This window comes from Eschrichtius robustus, chromosome 14, assembly GCF_028021215.1.
Source record: "Eschrichtius robustus isolate mEscRob2 chromosome 14, mEscRob2.pri, whole genome shotgun sequence".
Classification (NCBI taxonomy): Eukaryota; Metazoa; Chordata; class Mammalia; order Artiodactyla; family Eschrichtiidae; genus Eschrichtius; species Eschrichtius robustus.
The window spans coordinates 84,009,229-84,027,129 of NC_090837.1; the positions used below are offsets into that span (position 1 = coordinate 84,009,229).

Below are 17,901 nucleotides of genomic sequence, written 5' to 3' on the forward strand. Positions count from 1 at the left end.
CATTCTACAGATGAAGGATATGACTCCTTAGCCATATCAGCTGCAAATCTCTTCCTCAATGTGTTGGTTGCTTTTTGTTTGTTATGATTTTTTTTTTTTTTTTTACAATTATAATAAGGACTTTAGTGGAATCCATTCATCTTTGACTTCGTAATTTCTTTCATTATTTTTTCTTAGAAAGCCACTCCTAACCTTTAAACCTGTTAATGTTTGCCTACATTTCAGTAGGGGGCTGGAGAGGGTTTTTTTCCCCTGGGCTGTCCTCTCTGCATCTTACTGTGGTGCTGGGGTGAGGTCAGGCTTGGTCACATGTGTGTCATCTCCCTGCAGGTTCCTCACCTTGCTGGGCCTCACCCTTCCTCTGGCTGGAACTGTCTACGTGGCAGCCACTGGGTGGAGGTCAGACCGCAAGGCATCGCCCACACACGGAGCGCATCCGGCCACTTACGGGAGTCTGCCTTTGAGAGGGCGGGTGAGGAGTGAGCAAAGAAACAGAATCCAACGGACTGATTGCCTTGCCCATCCCTCACTGTCAGGAACCCCGAGCAGAGGGAAAAGTAGGTATGTTAACAAACCAAGACCGCTCATGAGAGGTGACTTAGATGACGACGCTATTAGAAAATAACCCCTGCAGAGCTGGGGTCTAGTGATGCCCGAGAGCTTCTAAAAGCTGGAGTGAAGGTTGGGTCTCTGCTCTTCACGGTTCAGTCTTTGTTTACCATCAGTGTGTTCAGGCGAGGTCGCTGAAAATGCTGCTTTCTTTCTTAGGTACAATTATCCAGTGTGTTTTTGTGCAACTCAACGTCTAGGTCAGAACAGAGATTGGGTTGCACTACGGTAATCCTCTAAGGGACCATCCCATGAGCACGATGTCTATTTTCAGTGTCACAGCTACACAGATGACTCACAGAACCTTCCTGGCGTTCCTGAGGTAAATGATTTACATATAAGCTGAAGCCAGGGGAGTGAGTGTGCAAAAAACATGAGGGGATTACAATGGAAATAGACAACCTGGCACAGCGTAGTGACAGGCTGGGTAGGGATAAGTCACAGCGGGTTGTGTTTTAGTTAAAAATCAAGAGCGTTACCTTTATTTCCACCTGCCCATATGGCAAGGCAAATACACACACACACACACACACACACGTTCTGAAACAAGAATAGCCTCACATGCAAGTATTTTTAGAAGATGTGGAATAATTTCTGGCAGAGCCCCTGAGGTCCACGCGATTGTCCTTCTTTTACTCCAACGAGAGGGAAAAAAACAAAACAAAATTTCAATGACTGGACCAGAAGAATATGAATATGTGCTCAAGTAGCTGCAGGGAATACATCCAATGTGGAAGGCAGTGATGACTTTATCAGATCCTATTTGGATCTTCAGGCAAAAACAAAAATGGCAGCGGCATCAACAAAAAACCCCAACAATGAGAAAAACAGCAAAAGCATGTTTGTATAAAGATGATAAAATATAAGCGCTGAGAAGGCTTAGAGGTCCCTGTGCAACCTCCTTCCCAAATCGGAAGCCCTCGGAACCCATCGTGATGGGAAGTTTCATTGTCAGGCTTCTGCATGGCGGCAATCCCTGCTGCCCTATAATTTCTACTCTTGGGCCCTGGTTTTTGCCCTCTGGGGTCTCAGAAAATAAATCTACTTACTCTCTTGTTTCTATTACGGCCCTGTCAGATGTTGAGGACAGTTTTGATGGCCTCCCCCAAGCCTCAGACCTCTCTATTATTTCTCACCTCACGTGGTTCAAGAACTCTCTCAGCTCCCTGGTTGCCATCTGGAAGTTTCCAGGGTGGGCTTGGCAGAAAGAGCATATGCTTAGCAAACCCCAGGCAAACCTGCCTTGGTTTCTAACTCTGCCCTTGGTCAGGTTGTTTGACCTCTAGGAACCTCAGTTTCCACATGTGTAAAATGGGGACATTTAATGGGATTTGTTGAAGGAATTCAATGAGATAATGTGTCCTCACCTCCTCCTAATTCGTTCCTCTTCTCCTTGTTCTCCCAGTTAAACCAGGAGAGGGAGGAATTGGTAGGGGCTTTAACTGGTCAAGACCTCTTGCTAGACTGACCTTGCTGAGGTCAACTGGGTTCCAGGGACCTGCCACATGCTTCTAATTGTCAGCTTGAGGGTGAGCCTACAGTCACCAAAATTCACCATTGCTTATCATCGGGTGAAAGGCTAACCCACAGAGCCTGCATTTTAAGACCAGATCACAGGCAGACACACCTGGTATGGTTCTAGGAATCAGCCCCTGAAACTTTAGGTTCTTCACCCAAAATAAGGCTCTCCCTGATCGGGACACTAAGGTTGTGTTAACTTTTTTCAGCAGCTACATTTAACTGTGGTCTCAAAATGGGGGGTTTCTGTGTTCCATTGCTACAGAGATTTTTTTTTTTTTTTTTTTTGTATTTAATACCATCAGAGTAAAATATCACATTCCTGAATGTTTGGAAATAATCAAGATGGAGAGACCCTCAGGTTCAGCATTTTTTTCTCTCCACTTTTATACTCACCAGGAAGTCAAATCAACATAAGACCACTGTGTCTTCTAGATGTTTAGAGCCAAATAGGGTATTTCGGATTCCTAGTTCTTTATACTCCAAATAATCATTGCATTTGCTTAGAATGGTTTCCTGTTACGTGAGCCTGTTGTTTACTGTTTAGATGAGAAAAATACCACTGAACGTTTGAGAACGTCTTCATGAAGTAAATAGCTATGGATTTCGGCCCCAGGGCTCTTACTCTGTGGTCTGTTGCTTAAAGTGGGCTCACAGTTATAATCACTGAGAAAATCCAGAAATTCGAAGCACTGTCACACCCATGTTTCTCAAACTTGGGTGAGCACCTGAATCACCTGGAGGGCTTGTCACCACACAGATTCCCAGGCCCTGTCCCCTCAGATTCTGAGTCAGTAGGTCTGGGGTGGAGCCTGGGACTGTGCATTTCTAACAAGTTCCCAGGGGGTGCTGAAGCTTCTGGTCTAGGGAGCCGCACTTAGGGAACCACATGCATTGTTTCACCTGACGCTCCCTGTGCTCCTGTGGTTTACGATACTTTCCATTTACAAATGAGCGAAATGGGACTCAGAGAGGCTGTCTTCTCTAAAGGCCAGTTGTTTTCAGACGATCTGATAGCTACTGCTAGTTAAGTTCACCCGCAAGTAGAACTTAGATGAAAAACAATAATAATGATAGCAAAATGTATTCAGTTCTTGCTTGCCAAGTTAGGCATTGGGCCAGATATTTGACAAATATTGTTCTTGAATCCTCACAACAGCCCTGCCAAAAATGTGCTCGGTTTAAAAGTGAGGAGAGAGGTAAAGGAATTGGCAGAACTGGGCAAAGCCAAGTCCCGTGACTCTGCTTTGCAGTTTGTGGCTTCTCGGGGAACTTGTTCTAGATATTTCATATAAATGGATCACATGATATGTAGCCTTTTGTGCCTGGCTTCTTTCACTTAGCATGATGTTTTTGAAGTTCACCTATGTTGTAGCACAAGTGTAGTACTTCACTCCTTTTTAATGGGTGAGTAATATTCCTTGTATGGCTAGGCCACAAAATCTCCATTTTACAGATAAGAAAATTGAGACTAAAGAGGATAGTCCTGGTGGACCCATCGTCTAAACCCAGGCAATCTGACTCCAGAGTCTGTGTTCTAGCCACCGTGCTGGCCTGTCTCTACCTCTTTTGGGTTAAATATCCCTTCCTTCATAGGGAGATGGTGCTGGTAGGTGGCAGCTATTTTTATTAAATGCTAAGCATTCATCCATCCAACCATGCTCTATTGAATGCCTATTTGCCAGGCATCGTTCTAGGTCCTGAGGATACATCAATGGGTAAAACAAACAAGGGCTTCTCATGGGGCCTCCATTTATGTCTGTGTGTGTGTGTGTGTGTGTGCGTGCATGATTGGCAATAAACAAATAAATAAACAAGAAACAATCTGATAGTAATAAACATCAGGAAAGAAATAGAACAGGGGGTTGTAGCTGTTTAGACTAGGTCAGAGAAGGCTTGTCTGATGAGAGGCTATTTGATCTGAGACCCAAATGGCAAGAAGGAGCCGGCCATGGGAAAATCAGGATGAGACAGTTTCAGGCAGAGGGAGCAACTAGTACCAAAGTCTAAGGCAAGAGAGGGAGAGCCTTGTTATAGGACCAGAAGGAAGGCTGAGGCATGGTGAAGGTGGAGGAGATGAAGACAGGAGAGACAGGCAGGGCTGGACTGTGTAGGACCTTGCAGCAACACTAAGGAGCTTGGACATGGGTCCTGGAGGACTGGGGAGCTGCTGGATTGCTTCAATTTGGAAAGTGATATGATCTGACATTTTAAGAACAATCCCTCTGGCTCCTGTGTTAATAATAGACCTAAGAAGGTCAAGAACAGAAGCAGGGAGGTTGATCAGGTGACTTTTGCCATATTTCAGATGAAAAATGATAAGGCTTGGACTGCAGTGGTGGTGGTTAGAATAGAGAGACAAGGTCATATTCAAGATATGTCTTAGAGGCAGAAATGTTAGGACCTGCTGATGGATTGGATGTGAAGTGTGAGAAAAAGAGAAGCATTGAGGACGATTTCTGCTTTTTGCTTTGGTAACTGAGTAGGTGGTGATGGTATTCATTGAGACAGAGAACACTGGAGAAACAGGGTTTGGAGGGGAAAATCAAGCTTTCTCTTTTGGACAAGTTAAGATAAAGGGACATTTTAGACATCCATGTAGAGATGGTAAGTAAGCAGTTCGCTGTGTAAGTCTGGAGATCAGTGGAAATGTCAAGGTTGGAGATGGAAATCTTGGAGTCCTTGGGATCCATGCAGCATTTAAAGCCTTGGCACTGAATCCTAGGACCTCTGGTGTCGCAATCTGTAGAAGCTGAGAAAAAGGGAAGGAGCCCCAGAGGAGTCTGAGAATGAGGGACCTGTGAAATGGGAGGACAAGTAAGACACCTCAGGGACCAGGAAACCAAGAAAAGAGAGCAGTTCAAGAAGGAAGGGTGTGGTCTACGGGGCTCACGCTGGGGGAGTTGTATATGCCAAGAAGTGATCTTTGCCTTTGGCAACATGAAGGTCTCCTGGTGACCTTGTCCACAGTGCCTCCGGGGAACGATGGAAAAGGAAGCCTGGCTGGATCGGGGCGAGGATGGAAAGATGTGGAGTCACTGACTGGGGAGTAGAGCGAGATGGTTAGTGGGGATCAGAGAGGTCATTAAAGAGAGGCGATTCAAGGACATGTCTATGTAGGATGCTGGCAATGGCCGAAAAGGAAGGCACATACTGATGGGTGCTGGAGAGCTTGGTGTTGGCCAAACAACAGAGCCATCTTCTGATCGTGCCTCATTAAAAAAATTTTTTTTACAAGTCCATGACATTAAAAAGTGTATGAGCCACTGGATTAGGTGAGAACTAGCTCCCAAACAGGGATTACAAATAACCGTCCATTTTCTGCAGCACTTACTTTTCTGCTATCCTGGTGGCTTGCTCCCTCTCCTCCTTCAGGTTTTTACTCAGATGTCACCTTCACAGCAGGCCTTCCTTGTCCTCTTTATTTATTTTATTTTATATATATTTTTAATTTTTAAAAATGTTTATACAATTTTTAAAATAAATTTATTTCTTTATTTAATTTATTTTTGGCTGTGTTGGGTCTTCGTTGCTGCACGCAGGCTTTCTCTAGTTGCGGCGAGCGGGGGCTGCTCTTCCTTGCGGTGCGCAGGCTTCTCATTGTGGTGGCTTCTCTTGTTGCAGAGCACGGGCTCTAGGTGCACGGGCTTCAGTAGTTGTGGCGCACGGGCTTAGTTGCTCTGCGGCATGTGGGATCTTCCCGGACCAGGGATCGAACCTGTGTTCCCTGCGTTGGCAGGCGGATTCTTAACCACTGTGCCACCAGGGAAGTCCCAAAAATGTTTATACAGTTTTTAAAGGTGACTTTCCATTTACAGTTATTACAAAATATTGGCTATATTCCTTGTGTTGTATAGTACACCCTTGAGCCTGTCTTACACCCAGTAGTTTGTACCACCCTTCCCCACCCCATTTTGCCCCTCCCCTCTCTCCCCACTGGTAACCACTAGTTTGTTCTCTCTATCTGTGAGTCTGCTTCTTTTCTGTTATATTCACCAGTTTGTTGCATTTTTTTAGATTCCACATATAAGACTTCATGTGTCCTGATTTATCGTTTTTCTTTATCTAACAGACTATAGATGCCACTTTATTTATATGTTTATATATTTATTTTCTGTCTCTCTCCACTGGAATAGAAGGCAGGATTTTTCTCTGTTTTGGGTGCTGCTGTCATCAGCGCCTAAAGCAGCGCTAGGCTTATAGTACTGCTCAATAAGTAGTTGTCGAAATGACTTCTTAATTGTTTTATGACTCTGGCGTGGTAGGTTCTTGGGGGTAATGCAGAGGAAGTAGGGTACAGAATGAGCTGAGACCTGACCACTAGGGCATGCTCGGAGGTGGCCAGAGTGACAACAGAGAGTAGCCCAGATAGGCAAGGGTCAGAGTCTACCGTCTGCACTGAACAAGGCCATGATATGGGAACCACTGGGCACCAGACATTCCAAGAGGGCATAGCTGGGTCTAACCAGGCAGTTGAAGTCCAAGTGCAGGGTGGGAGGCTCTGGAGGGTGGGGAGGTCCGCCCAGGGGACAGCAGTTCAAAGACCAGAACTCTATTCCCTGCAAGGAGACTAGTAAGAACAAGAAAAAGACACCTTAGGCTGGCTAGGACTGGCTGGCAGAGCTCCAAGCCCAGGGAGGGGAGCTGGCAAGGACAGATCAGGATGGCTGGAACCAAAGCAAAACTCAAGCTGGAGACTTGCCACTAGGAGGGAAGAATGAAGGGCATGAAAGGCCACTGGTCATCCCAGGGCCATCAGTGGGAATCAGAGACAACAGAGAGCCATTGGGTCAGCCCGGAGTTATCCAAAACACAGGCCAAGGCTACAGAGATTTCAGATGTCCAAGAAACTGGGCTCACGGGGCCCAGTTGCTCCACGGCATGTGGGATCTTCCCAGACCAGGGCCCGAACCCGTGTCCCCTGCATTGGCAGGCAGATTCTCAACCACTGCGCCACCAGGGAAGCCCCACCTTTTTTTATTATAAAGATGACATACCTGACCCTGGGCTCAGTCTGGGGCCCAGGGAGTGCTTGCTTTTATCAGTGCTCCTCAGAATATGGTCTCTTCCAGCATCATCTGGAAGCTTGTCAGAAATGCAGATTCTCGGGCCCCACCCCAGGTCCACTGAATCGGGCCCTCTGACTGTAGCAAGCCCTCCATGTGACGCTGCTGCCCGCTAACGTCTGAGAACCACCGTGCCAGCCCTGGCGTGCAAAGCTGAGAGTGGCAGAGAGTGGGAGCCAACAGATCCTGACACAGTGCAAGAGACTAAGACATACGTTTCCTTTTTCTTTATTCCTATTTGCTTCTGTTTCTCATTGCCAGTCTCAGTAACTGTTTTCTCTTTTTCCCCTTCCAATTTTCATTTTATTACTTTAGAAAGTGCACACCGTCTTTTAAATAAAATTTTCATTCAAACAATGGAAATATTACTAACAGTGATATGTAGTATTGCCATTGTGCTAAGAGATTAAAATCTTTTCTCTCATACAAATCTCACAATGAACCTATAAAGTTGGAAGCAATATCGGGCCCATTTTTACAGATAAGGAAGTTGATGTTTAGAGATGAAATAACTTGCCCAAGTCCTCCCAATTAGGGAAGTTAGAATCAGAACTGAAATATAATGTTTTTTTCATGGGAAATCTATGTCTTAACCACTAAGTCACTAATATATTTACACAGTAATACTAAAGACTTCTGATTATCACTGGTGATGGTTTTGCAATCCTTTTCTATCTCTCAGGCTGACTTCATACATCTGTGTTGCAGGATTTTATTCTTTCCCAGTCTGTTTAGGTCACTGGGTCTGTTTAGCCTCCTGGAACGAGTTCTCTTGCTCAGAGTCTGTTTTCCTGCCAGCCTTTCTCTTTGTTCTGTCCTTGTGAACTTAGGATGGTGCATGCCCGCACACAGAGTGAGACCCTGATTCATTCTTTCCGGAAATTAAGAGGAGGCTGGAATCAGAATTGGCTGTGCTACTTCCTCAACTCAGCACTCTCTTTTACATGTCTCTATAAATTTTGTTCCTATTATAGTGAATCCAACTTGCTGCATCTCAAAAGAAACTCTTGTTGGAAGAGAATAAAGGCATTCTCCAACCCTCCCTGATCCCTTCCAAGTCCTGCCCAACACACACACAGCCTTCTTTTGCAAGAGGAAACACATTTGTTCTTTTTTTAAAAAATTAATTAATTTATTTATTTATTTTTGGCTGCACTGGGTCTTCGTTGCTGTGCGCAGGCTTTCTCTAGTTGTGGCGAGCGGGGGCTACTCTTTGTTGTGGTGCATGGGCTTCTCATTGCGGTGGCTTCTCTTGTTGTGGAGCGTGGGATCTAGGCATGCGGGCTTCAGTAGTTGTGGCTCACAGGCTCAGTAGTTGTGGTGCACAGGCTTAGTTGTTCCGCGGCATGGGGGGTCTTCCTGGACCAGGGCTCGAACCCGTGTCCCCTGCATTGGCAGACGGATTCTTAACCACTGCGCCACCAGGGAAGTCCAACACATTTGTTCTTTAGTGAAACACCCACAAGGGTCATCGGTATAAGTGTCAAAAGATTGGGAAACTCAAAAGGTAAAAACTCGCAGTAATAAGACCAATAAGTACCAGGGATGTAACGTACAACACGATAAACATAATGAGCACGGCTGTGTGTTTTATATGAAAATTGTTCAGAGAGGAAATCCTAAGAGTTCTCATCGCAAGGAAAACAATCTTTTTTCCATTTCTTTAATTTTGTGTCTCTATGAGATGATGGATGTTCGCTGAACTTATTGTGATCATTGCTCCATGATGTATGTAAATCACATCCTTATGCTGTACATCTTAAATTTATACTGTGCTGTATGTCAATCATATCGCAACAAAACTGGGGAAAAAAAGGTTGGGAAGCTCACTCACATACTTGCTTACCATCAAGTTATAACCCAAAGGCATCGCCTCAGTTTCTTGAGCTGAATGTTCTGGGTAATGAATTTGTCATCAGGGTATGTTGGTTAAGAAGAATTCTAACTGGGATCTTGGGCAGCCCACTTAGTCTTTGAGTCTCAATTTCCTGACTAGGTAGGCAGGGATGGTAATATTTTCCCTTTTGCCTAGCAGGGCTGTTTATTCATCTATTCAGTCATTCACTCAACAAACATTTACTGCAGAGTGGTTTGGTATGGCTGGAGAAGCAAAACCAACACCGTTAGTGAAAGTGCTTTGAAAATGATGTGACACTACAGAAATGCAAAGCTTTGATGTTATGACTTCAAAAGACCAATGTGGTAGTTATTAGTGTCAATCACCAAGTATTTCTGGCTCTCCTCCCTCCAGGTGCTTGGTAACATTCCACTTCCTGGCCCCATGATGGTTGGGTGGGCTCCATCACTAGGTTTGACCCAGGAGTAGTACCTGGTCTTGCTATTATGCTAACAACCTTAAGCATGTCGCGTCTGGGCTAGAACATTTACTTATTAACTTGAGGCCCTCCAGAACGCTCTTGTCCTATCCTCTGCCATGGTCACTGCTGAACTATCAGATAGTGGCCGCTCCATCAGCCTGCCTCCCGTAGTGAGGAAGTTGCTGAGCCCAAGGTGACTGGCCATGGACATGTACCATGAACAAGAAAAAAACCATTATTGTTTTAAGCCTTGAAGATGTTTTGTTACTGCAGCATAACTTACTGTGTCCTGATAGAGACAACCAAATTAACCCATGAACTGTATCACTGATAAATCATTCCTGTGATCTATTCTTCTCTTTCTTTCAGTGGCTGGTTAAGTGCAAGGTCCTTTTTAAAGATGCATCAGAATTCAGACAAAGGAAAAACCCCTAAAGTCATACTCAGATACTTTCTCAGTCGCCTTACAAGGTAGGTTATTTATATGATTTCTTAATTCATTATTGCTGTGTAATCATTTATTATTTGTTAGTCTTTAACCCTCTTTTGAAAGAATTTTCAAAGAAAAATAGTTTTCTTCCTTAAATACTGTTGCTCTTGCTGGTGTAATGGCTTTTGCCAGCGGAAGATACCAGTATGCATGGTATTTTTTTTTTTTTAGATTTTATTTTATTTTATTTTAAATTTATTTATGTTATTTATTTATTTTTGACTGCATTGGGTCTTCATCGCTGCACATGGGCTTTTCTCCAGTTGTGGCGAGCGGGGGCTACTCTTCATTGCAGTGCGCGGGCTTCTCATTGCAGTGGCTTCTCTTGTTGCGGAGCACGGGCTCTAGGCGCGCAGGCTGCAGTAGTTGTGGCACGCGGGCTCAGTAGTTGTGGCTCGTGGGCTCTAGAGCACAGGCTCAGTAGTTGTGGCGCACGGGCTTAGTTGCTCCGTGGCATGTGGGATCTTCCCAGACCAGGGCTCTGGTGTTCCCTGCATTGGCAGGCAGATTCTTAACCACTGCGCCACCAGGGAAGCCCTATTCATGGTATTTGTCCTAATAGAATTTGAACTATATTAAGCCAGCAAAAACACCCTTATTCCTCAGCTGATGGACAGCACATTTCAATAAACATACAGTCAGATTCTCATGGAATCTATGTTCGACAGAATTTGTATGGCTCATATAAATTAATAGCAATTGGATCCTGTAAATAAGAGACTAATGGTAATGATAAAAATAGAATAAGATACAACTGGGAGAGGGGCTGTTTGAAGCTTGGGATGATGGTCATTCCGCTGTCAAGCAGAACTAATGTGTGGTTGGTCAGAGCAGAAAGGAATACAATATTGGGACAGAATATGAACCAATGGGATAGCAGAGTGGCAGTCATGTAATGAGACAGCAGAAGTTTAAGGAGAAAAGGGAACTTCAACTCACGTAACCCAAACCCTTCATTTATACACTTTCTAAATCATGGTTTGTTGCTGAGCCCAGATCTCATTACTTAGGGTCCATGGCTCTCTTGTTACACTGCACTGTCACAAAACAGGAAGGGAAGCGTTGAAACAGTCTTCTGAGTTCGTCAAATGGACTAGGTAAGGTCTGACTCTGGTCTGCCTGGGCTTGCATTCTGGCTCAATCATTTACCAGCTGTGTGACCTTGAGTAAGTGTCTCAACCTTTCTGTGCTTGAGTTTTCTCATCTCAAAAATGAAAATAGGGACTTCCCTGGTGGTCTGGTGGTAAAGAATCTGCCTTCCAATGCAGGGGACGCAGGTTCGATCCCTTAGTCGGGGAACTAAGATCCCACATGCTGAGGGGCAACTAAGCCCACACGCCACAACTACTGAGCCCTCACGGCTCAACGAGAGAGCCTGAGTGCCACAAACTACAGAGCCCACGTGCTCTGGAGCCCGCACGCCACAAGTATAGAGAGAAAAAAATTTTAAAACCTGCACGCCACTACTTGAGAGAACCCGCGCGCCACAACAGACAGCCCGAGTGCCGCGGCAGAAGATCCCGCATGCCCCAAGCTCTATAAATCTAGTTCTCGTTCTGAACGCTTGACAGAATGCTTACTCTTTCAATATCTTTTGGGCACGTGGCACTGGGTTGAGTAGCCTGTCCTGCCCTGTGGTCTTCTGGAGGAGAGGGACTGGCATGCAGGCCAAGGGTTCTTAGTGATAAATGCCAAGATGGGTTGTTAGGGGTTGGGGTGTGGGATCCAACGGCATGGTGGGTTCTGCCTGGGAAACTTGCTTCAGAAGAAAAATCCTGGAGCTGGGGATTGAAGAGCAAGACGTGTTTTACTAGGCAGATAAAGCAGTCGTGGGGGGCAGAGGGAGCACAGGGCGGGGGGGGGGTGAGTTGGTGAGGCCTCATGGAGCAAGATGGTGGCGAGGACCCCAGTGAGTAATTTGTTGCAGGATGTGCACTGGCGATGGGCAGTGGGAATGGAGAGAGGGCCAATCAAGGACACTCAGCTTTTCCAGCTCAAGCGACATGGAGGATGGTAATGAATTCTTGAGATGGGGAGCTCCGGAAGAGTGCCAGATGGGAGCCAGGAAGAGAGTGAGTCCAACCCGGGGCAAAACTTTGTTGAAAAATAGGGGAAGTAGGAAAATTCCCTGGCGGTCCAGTGGTTAGGACTCTGCGCTTTCACTGCCGAGGGCCCGGGTTCAATCCCTGGTTGGGGAACTAAGATCCCACAAGCCGAGTGGTGTGGCTAAAAAAACAAACACACCAAAAACAAAACAAAATAAACACACAGACAAAAGAAAAATAAGGGAAGCATCACCAACCTTAAAACACCCTCTTTAAGGTAAACCCAGTGAAAAAGCAGCCAGCTCCTAGCTATTCTGATGTTCTCATTCATGATGGCAAGACTCACTGTTCTTACTCAATTATGATTTATTACTTGCCTTTTTAACTCCAAGAAGAGTGGAAGTAAGATCATTTGCTCACTTGCTCTTTCTGTATTTATTGAGGGTCCACTATGTACCAGGCACCGTTCTAGGCTCTGAGGATTCAGCAGTTGAGAAGCCATGCAAGTGCCTCTGGCATGGGGGTTACAGTCTAGTGACTAGAGATAGACAATAGATAAACAAATATGCAACACTAAGTTGCAATATGCAAATCCATTTATAATAGGTCGGTGATGATAAGTGCCACAGAGTGATAATTTGGAGAAGGAAGCAAGACAGAGGGTCTTCCTCTGGGAAGGTAGTCAGGGAAGGTGACATTTATCGAGAACCCTGAAGGAATTAAAGGAATGTTCTAAGCAAAAAAAATTCCGTGAGCAAAGAAGGATCCACGAAAGGGAACCAAGAGCAAATGTCCTGAGGAGGGAGCCGTGGTTGACGTGTTTGCAGAATCTCAAGGAGCCCAAAGGTGCCAGAGTGGAGCAAGCGTCTTGGGGAACAGAAGGAATGAGGGCAGAGAGGTGGAGGGGAGGGGAGCAGGTGATGGCCCAGGTCTATAGGGCCAGTGGGCTGTCTTTAGGACTTTCCATTTATTCTGAGAGCAGAAGCCTTCGGAGGATTCCTGTAGGGGAGTGGCATGGTCAGATTTACATTTTGTAAGCATCACTCTGGCTGCAGGGCAGAGAATAGACTGGGGAGAGGGCAGAAGAGGGGGGCCCAAGTGCGGGCTACTGCAAATTAGAGAAAAGGCAAAAACCCAGTTTCTAGGGGTAAGCCCTTACAGATGTTATCTCACGGGAACGAGGAGAGTAGAGGCTCCAGACCCTTACAGCTGTGTGATTATTCCAACTAGGAGCCACATGTTAAAAATTAGTTTAGTAGATTAAAAAAATTGTTGATAATAATGTCTAACTAAAACAGAGGTCATGTACTAAAAATAAAGGCACCCTTTCCAGTCTTACCTCCCACAGGACACCTGTGTTAACAGTTTCTTATGAATTCATTCTTGCAGGGATTTTCCACGTATTATTTACATGTACTTTCCCCACCCCCTACCCTGTCCCCATGAATAGGATTACACTTAATGCAGCATTATTTTGCACATAGCTTTTTTTATTTAACGATTTAGTACTGGCATGTTTCTCTGTTTGCATGCAAGGGCTCACCTCACTGATTTTAAGGTTGCCTGGGATGGCGCCATGTGGGTGGCCCATCCATCACGTATTTAACCTGTCCCCATGAATGGGCATGAAGGTAATTTCCAAGTTTTTTGCAATCTTAGACGATGATACAAAGTCTATACATTTTTGCGCAGTTGTCTGGGCACGTCTGCAGGGTAAATTCCTACAAGTGGAATCCATAATTTGGTGCATCTAACGTTCTGATGGATATCTCCCAATGGACTTTCCCACCCGCCAGGTACGAGAAGGCCTGCTTCTCACACCCCCGTGACACTGGCTGGTATCACACTTTTTAATCTTTGAAAACCCACTTTAACTTTAAATCTTCAAGCTCGGACAAAAATGAAGCGCATGTACATTTATACGACGCTTCCCACGTTTCAGTTTTCTTATTGATCTCCTTTGATTCTCAGAAAATCTTAGGAGGCAGGAATCATCCACCTTCTTAGAAGAATTTAAGGAACCATCGGCCCCCTTTTCCATAGAAGAGCAAAGCGAGAAATTATATGATTTTCTCAGTGTGGAAAATTTAGACAAAACTAGAAATCATGTTTCACGTTCCTTCCCCTGTACCTCCCCAGGCACGGTCCACCCTGCAGCCTCCATCCACCCCCGCTGGCCCCAGCTCGGAGGCTGCCTGGGGCTGGACACTGGCCTCTACCCTGCTCCCTCCTGAGGACAACTGACCTGAACTCTGGTTCAGAGGGGAGCAGGGCACTGACTTACTCTCCCTGGGGAGATGGAGGGGACAGATGGTGGGAAGGGAGGCCGGGAGGGAGGTGAGAGCCCAGGGCCTGTGGGAGCAGTTGCAAAGCAGCGTGGTCAGGTGGCTCATCTGGCAGGACCCAGGACCCAGTGAGGGCTCTGTGGCTGTCGCCTGAGCTGATCTGGGAAGTTGCCATCTTGGCATAGCTGGCGTCCTTTCTCTCTGAATCTGATCAGCAATTTCAGCTCTGTTCCCCAATACCCACCACCCTCCCGCCCACCTGACGCTCTCTGTGAAGGATGTTATCACTGTGGGTAGGAGAAGAGTCCCACAGGTCCGGATCTGGGTGCAGACCAGAGGCAGGGTGCTGACCCCCATCTCTGCGGGGGGTTGCTCCTCCAGCAGCCCTGCCCTCCCTGTCTGTCATACCCCACCCCAGGCCCTGACGCCCCTTCCGAGATGTTCAGAGGTGCTGCTGGGCCACGTGCTCTATCCTTGTTGCACAAACCTGCAGTCTTACATAGGTTCTTTAAAAAAAGAGGGCTCTGATGGAGGCCCACCCAGAATCCACGCCAGAATTGCACGTGCCTCCCACGGTGTCCAATAGGGGCCACCAGACACGGGTGGACCAGTGAGATGTACTACAAATGTATAATACACACCGGCTTTTAAAGACTCGGTAAGGGAGTTCCCTGGTGGTCTAGTGGTTAGGACACTGCACTCTCACTGCCGTGGTCTGGGTTCAATCCCCGGCCCAGGGACTGAGATCCCGCAAGCCGCATGGTGCGGCTAAACAAAGACTCAGTAAAAGAAAAATAATGTAAAATAGCTCAATATTCTTTTATATTGGTTATCTGTTGAAATGATAATATTTTGAATATATTGGCTAAAAAAGTATACTATTAAAATTAATTGTACTTTTGACTTTTTAAAAGGTGGCCACTAGAAGATGTTAGCTAAGTGGCCGACTTGTCTCCGGTTATATTCTATTGAACAGCCCCGGTCTAGACATCTAGTGCCTTATTCATCATCATTGTAGCTGCTGCAGATCCTGCTTGGAAGCAGGTAGTGTATGAGGGAAGGAAAGAAGAAATAAAGTGAGGAAGGGAGGGAGGAGAAGAGGGAGACTGGAAAGCGATTTTCATCTAGGGAGGCCTCGTGGAAGGAACACGCAACAATGTCAGATCTCAGTACTGCTACGTGGTTGGACCATCTGGGGCAAGTGACTCAAACTTCTCTGAGCTATAATTTCCTCATTAGTAAAATCGAGGTCATAGTTACCTGACAGGAGTATTTTGAGGTTTAGAAAGCTCCTAGCACAGTGGCTGACACGTATGACTTGCTCAGTGAATAACAGTAGTTTTGCGTAAGTAGCACCTGCGCCAGCACATGACAGGTGCTCAAGAAAAGCTTTTGAACACAAATGTATGCAGGTTTGAGGGGTGTGTGGGGAGGTGGTCCCCCCCGCAGTACAATCTGTTTTCGAACATCTTATCTGTCATCGCTATGTGCCCACCCAGGGGACCGAACGGAGCCTCTGTGGAGAGTCACCCTCTTGCCCAGCTTTTTCCTGCCAGGTTGCAGCCTCTTCATCTGTATTCAGCGTGCTTTTCGGTTAGATTGTTCTCCCTTGTGCCCTGGAGACCCGTCTGGGAAGTGCCCGAGTTCCACCTGGAGAACTGCCAGCAAGCGTGCTGGCCGTATTTGCTGTTGCTAGATAACTTCCTGTCGGTCCAGGATGCGGTGAGTTTAATAAGTCATTGGCCGTGAAAGGGCAGAGAGGTGCAATCCGGTGTCTCCCTTCACGTGGTTTGGTGAACTTTCCCAGAGCCAACCTGAGTCTGATCCGCTTTCTTCTGGCATATTCTCTGGAGTAATAGTGATGCTGTGGGTGGGAAGACTCGCCTCTGGTGATGGGGTGGGAGTTACGGCACCATCCCTGACGGGGCAGCTGCTGTGCAAGCGGAGCGGGGGCAGGGGAGTGGGTCTGGGGGGGCAACCATCTCGGTGCCTGCCCCGGATGCAGCTACTGCTGCCCCATCGCGGTTCCGTTCCGGTCCATGTCGCCCCAGGGGGAAGGACACTTTCTTCACCTCCGCCCAGAGAACCAGTAATGAGACGGAACGTGGCACCACCCGCTCCCCAGAATGAATCCTATCCCGTGTCCAGCCAGATCTGACAGAGCAACAACGCCTGTATATATTGGTCCTGGCTTCCTTAAAGCCCTAGTTTCCTCCCAATGAGCCTGGAGCAACTGGAAGTGAAATAGCTGTAATTAAACCACGTCACTGCTTTCGCCTTGAAAGCACAGCTGAAAGGAGCATCGCTACAGCGGGGCCGCATGACCGCTGGCCAACCAGACGGCTGCCTTTAGTTCCCAAGTGCCCAGCAGCTTCGACGGGGTGCACATCGCTGTCTAACTGCCTTCAGGTGGACCCACGTCTGTGACGGGGTCCAGGAGGAGAGGCTGGGCTGTTTTCCCAGAGTCAGACTGGCTTGGGCCATACGTGGGACAAGGAAAGCTGTCACTTCTCTCGGATAAGTCTGGTCCCCCTGGGACCGAGGGCGTGGGAGGGGAGGCCAAGGCGCCTTTTATCTCTGAGGCCCTGGAGAAAACTGCCCGCAGGAATTGCCTCACATTGAGTTAGAAATACAGGTAACCGCCTGGTGGCTTTGGCCGGCCGATCTCCTGTCAGTCATGCGTGGGACCTCTGGGGTTTCCCACAAAAGCTCGCCTGCAGCCAGGCCTCCGTTCTAAATGAACACATTCTCTCCACCTGGAGTTGCGGGAGGGCAGGAAGGCAAGGAAGAGAGAACAACATTGACTCCAGCGCACCATAAGGATAATTAATCCTTACATCCGTGAAACGTGATGGAATTTAGTTCCCAACACTGTCCTGGGAGATTAGCTATTATTGTTGTTTTCAACAAGAGAGAAAAGTTGTCTGAATTTCCAGTTTGTAAAATGGTAATAATATCTACTCCCCCGGGATTGTTATAACGATTAGTTGAGATGAGGTATGTGAAATGTCTGTAACTCAAAGTCCTTTCTATTCCCGTGGAAATCTCGCCCACCCGCCTACTGAGTTCCTCCCCCTGGTCCAGGAAGGTGAACCGATGTGGAGCAGAGCTGGTACGTGAAGGAGAGAAGTGACCTTTGCTGGTTTCTTTCCAGTGCAACGGCTGGACGTGGTATCTTGCCAATGACTTTCAGTTCCATCTCATGACCCCGGTGATCCTCTTCTTCCACGGAAAGTGAGTCTAATTGGAACAAGTGTTTCTCCCCGTGTGGCCTCTTTCATAAGACTGTTAAGAGAGTATCCAGTTCTGGGCAAAGCAGCTTTTACGATTTAGGAAACGAACTTTCCAGAAGAGCGTGGACACCAAACCCGCCACTGTTTACTTCTTCTAAGTTCTCCTCTAATCTTTGTCCTACACAATCAGTCTGTATTTTTGCAGAGTTATAATCAGTGTGTCTGTTATATCTAGTCTCAGTTTTTTTCCATTTCACTGTTCTTAGAAACATTTCCGCATCTGGACATGACCTGCTTACTTGTCAGTTTTAGGATTTATATACCATTTTTTATGGTG

At 46.6% G+C, this 17,901-nt stretch overlaps 1 protein-coding gene across 1 annotated transcript in view; it reads left to right on the forward strand.

The window, feature by feature from the left end:
- LOC137776228 (O-acyltransferase like protein-like) overlaps positions 1 to 17,901 on the forward strand; it is a 62,453-nt gene that overhangs the window by 29,857 nt on the left and 14,695 nt on the right. The window contains 5 exon segments of the mRNA XM_068562466.1: positions 331 to 472; positions 810 to 931; positions 9,881 to 9,982; positions 15,888 to 16,053; positions 17,486 to 17,565. Of these exon segments, the coding sequence (XP_068418567.1) occupies positions 331 to 472; positions 810 to 931; positions 9,881 to 9,982; positions 15,888 to 16,053; positions 17,486 to 17,565 (612 nt within the window).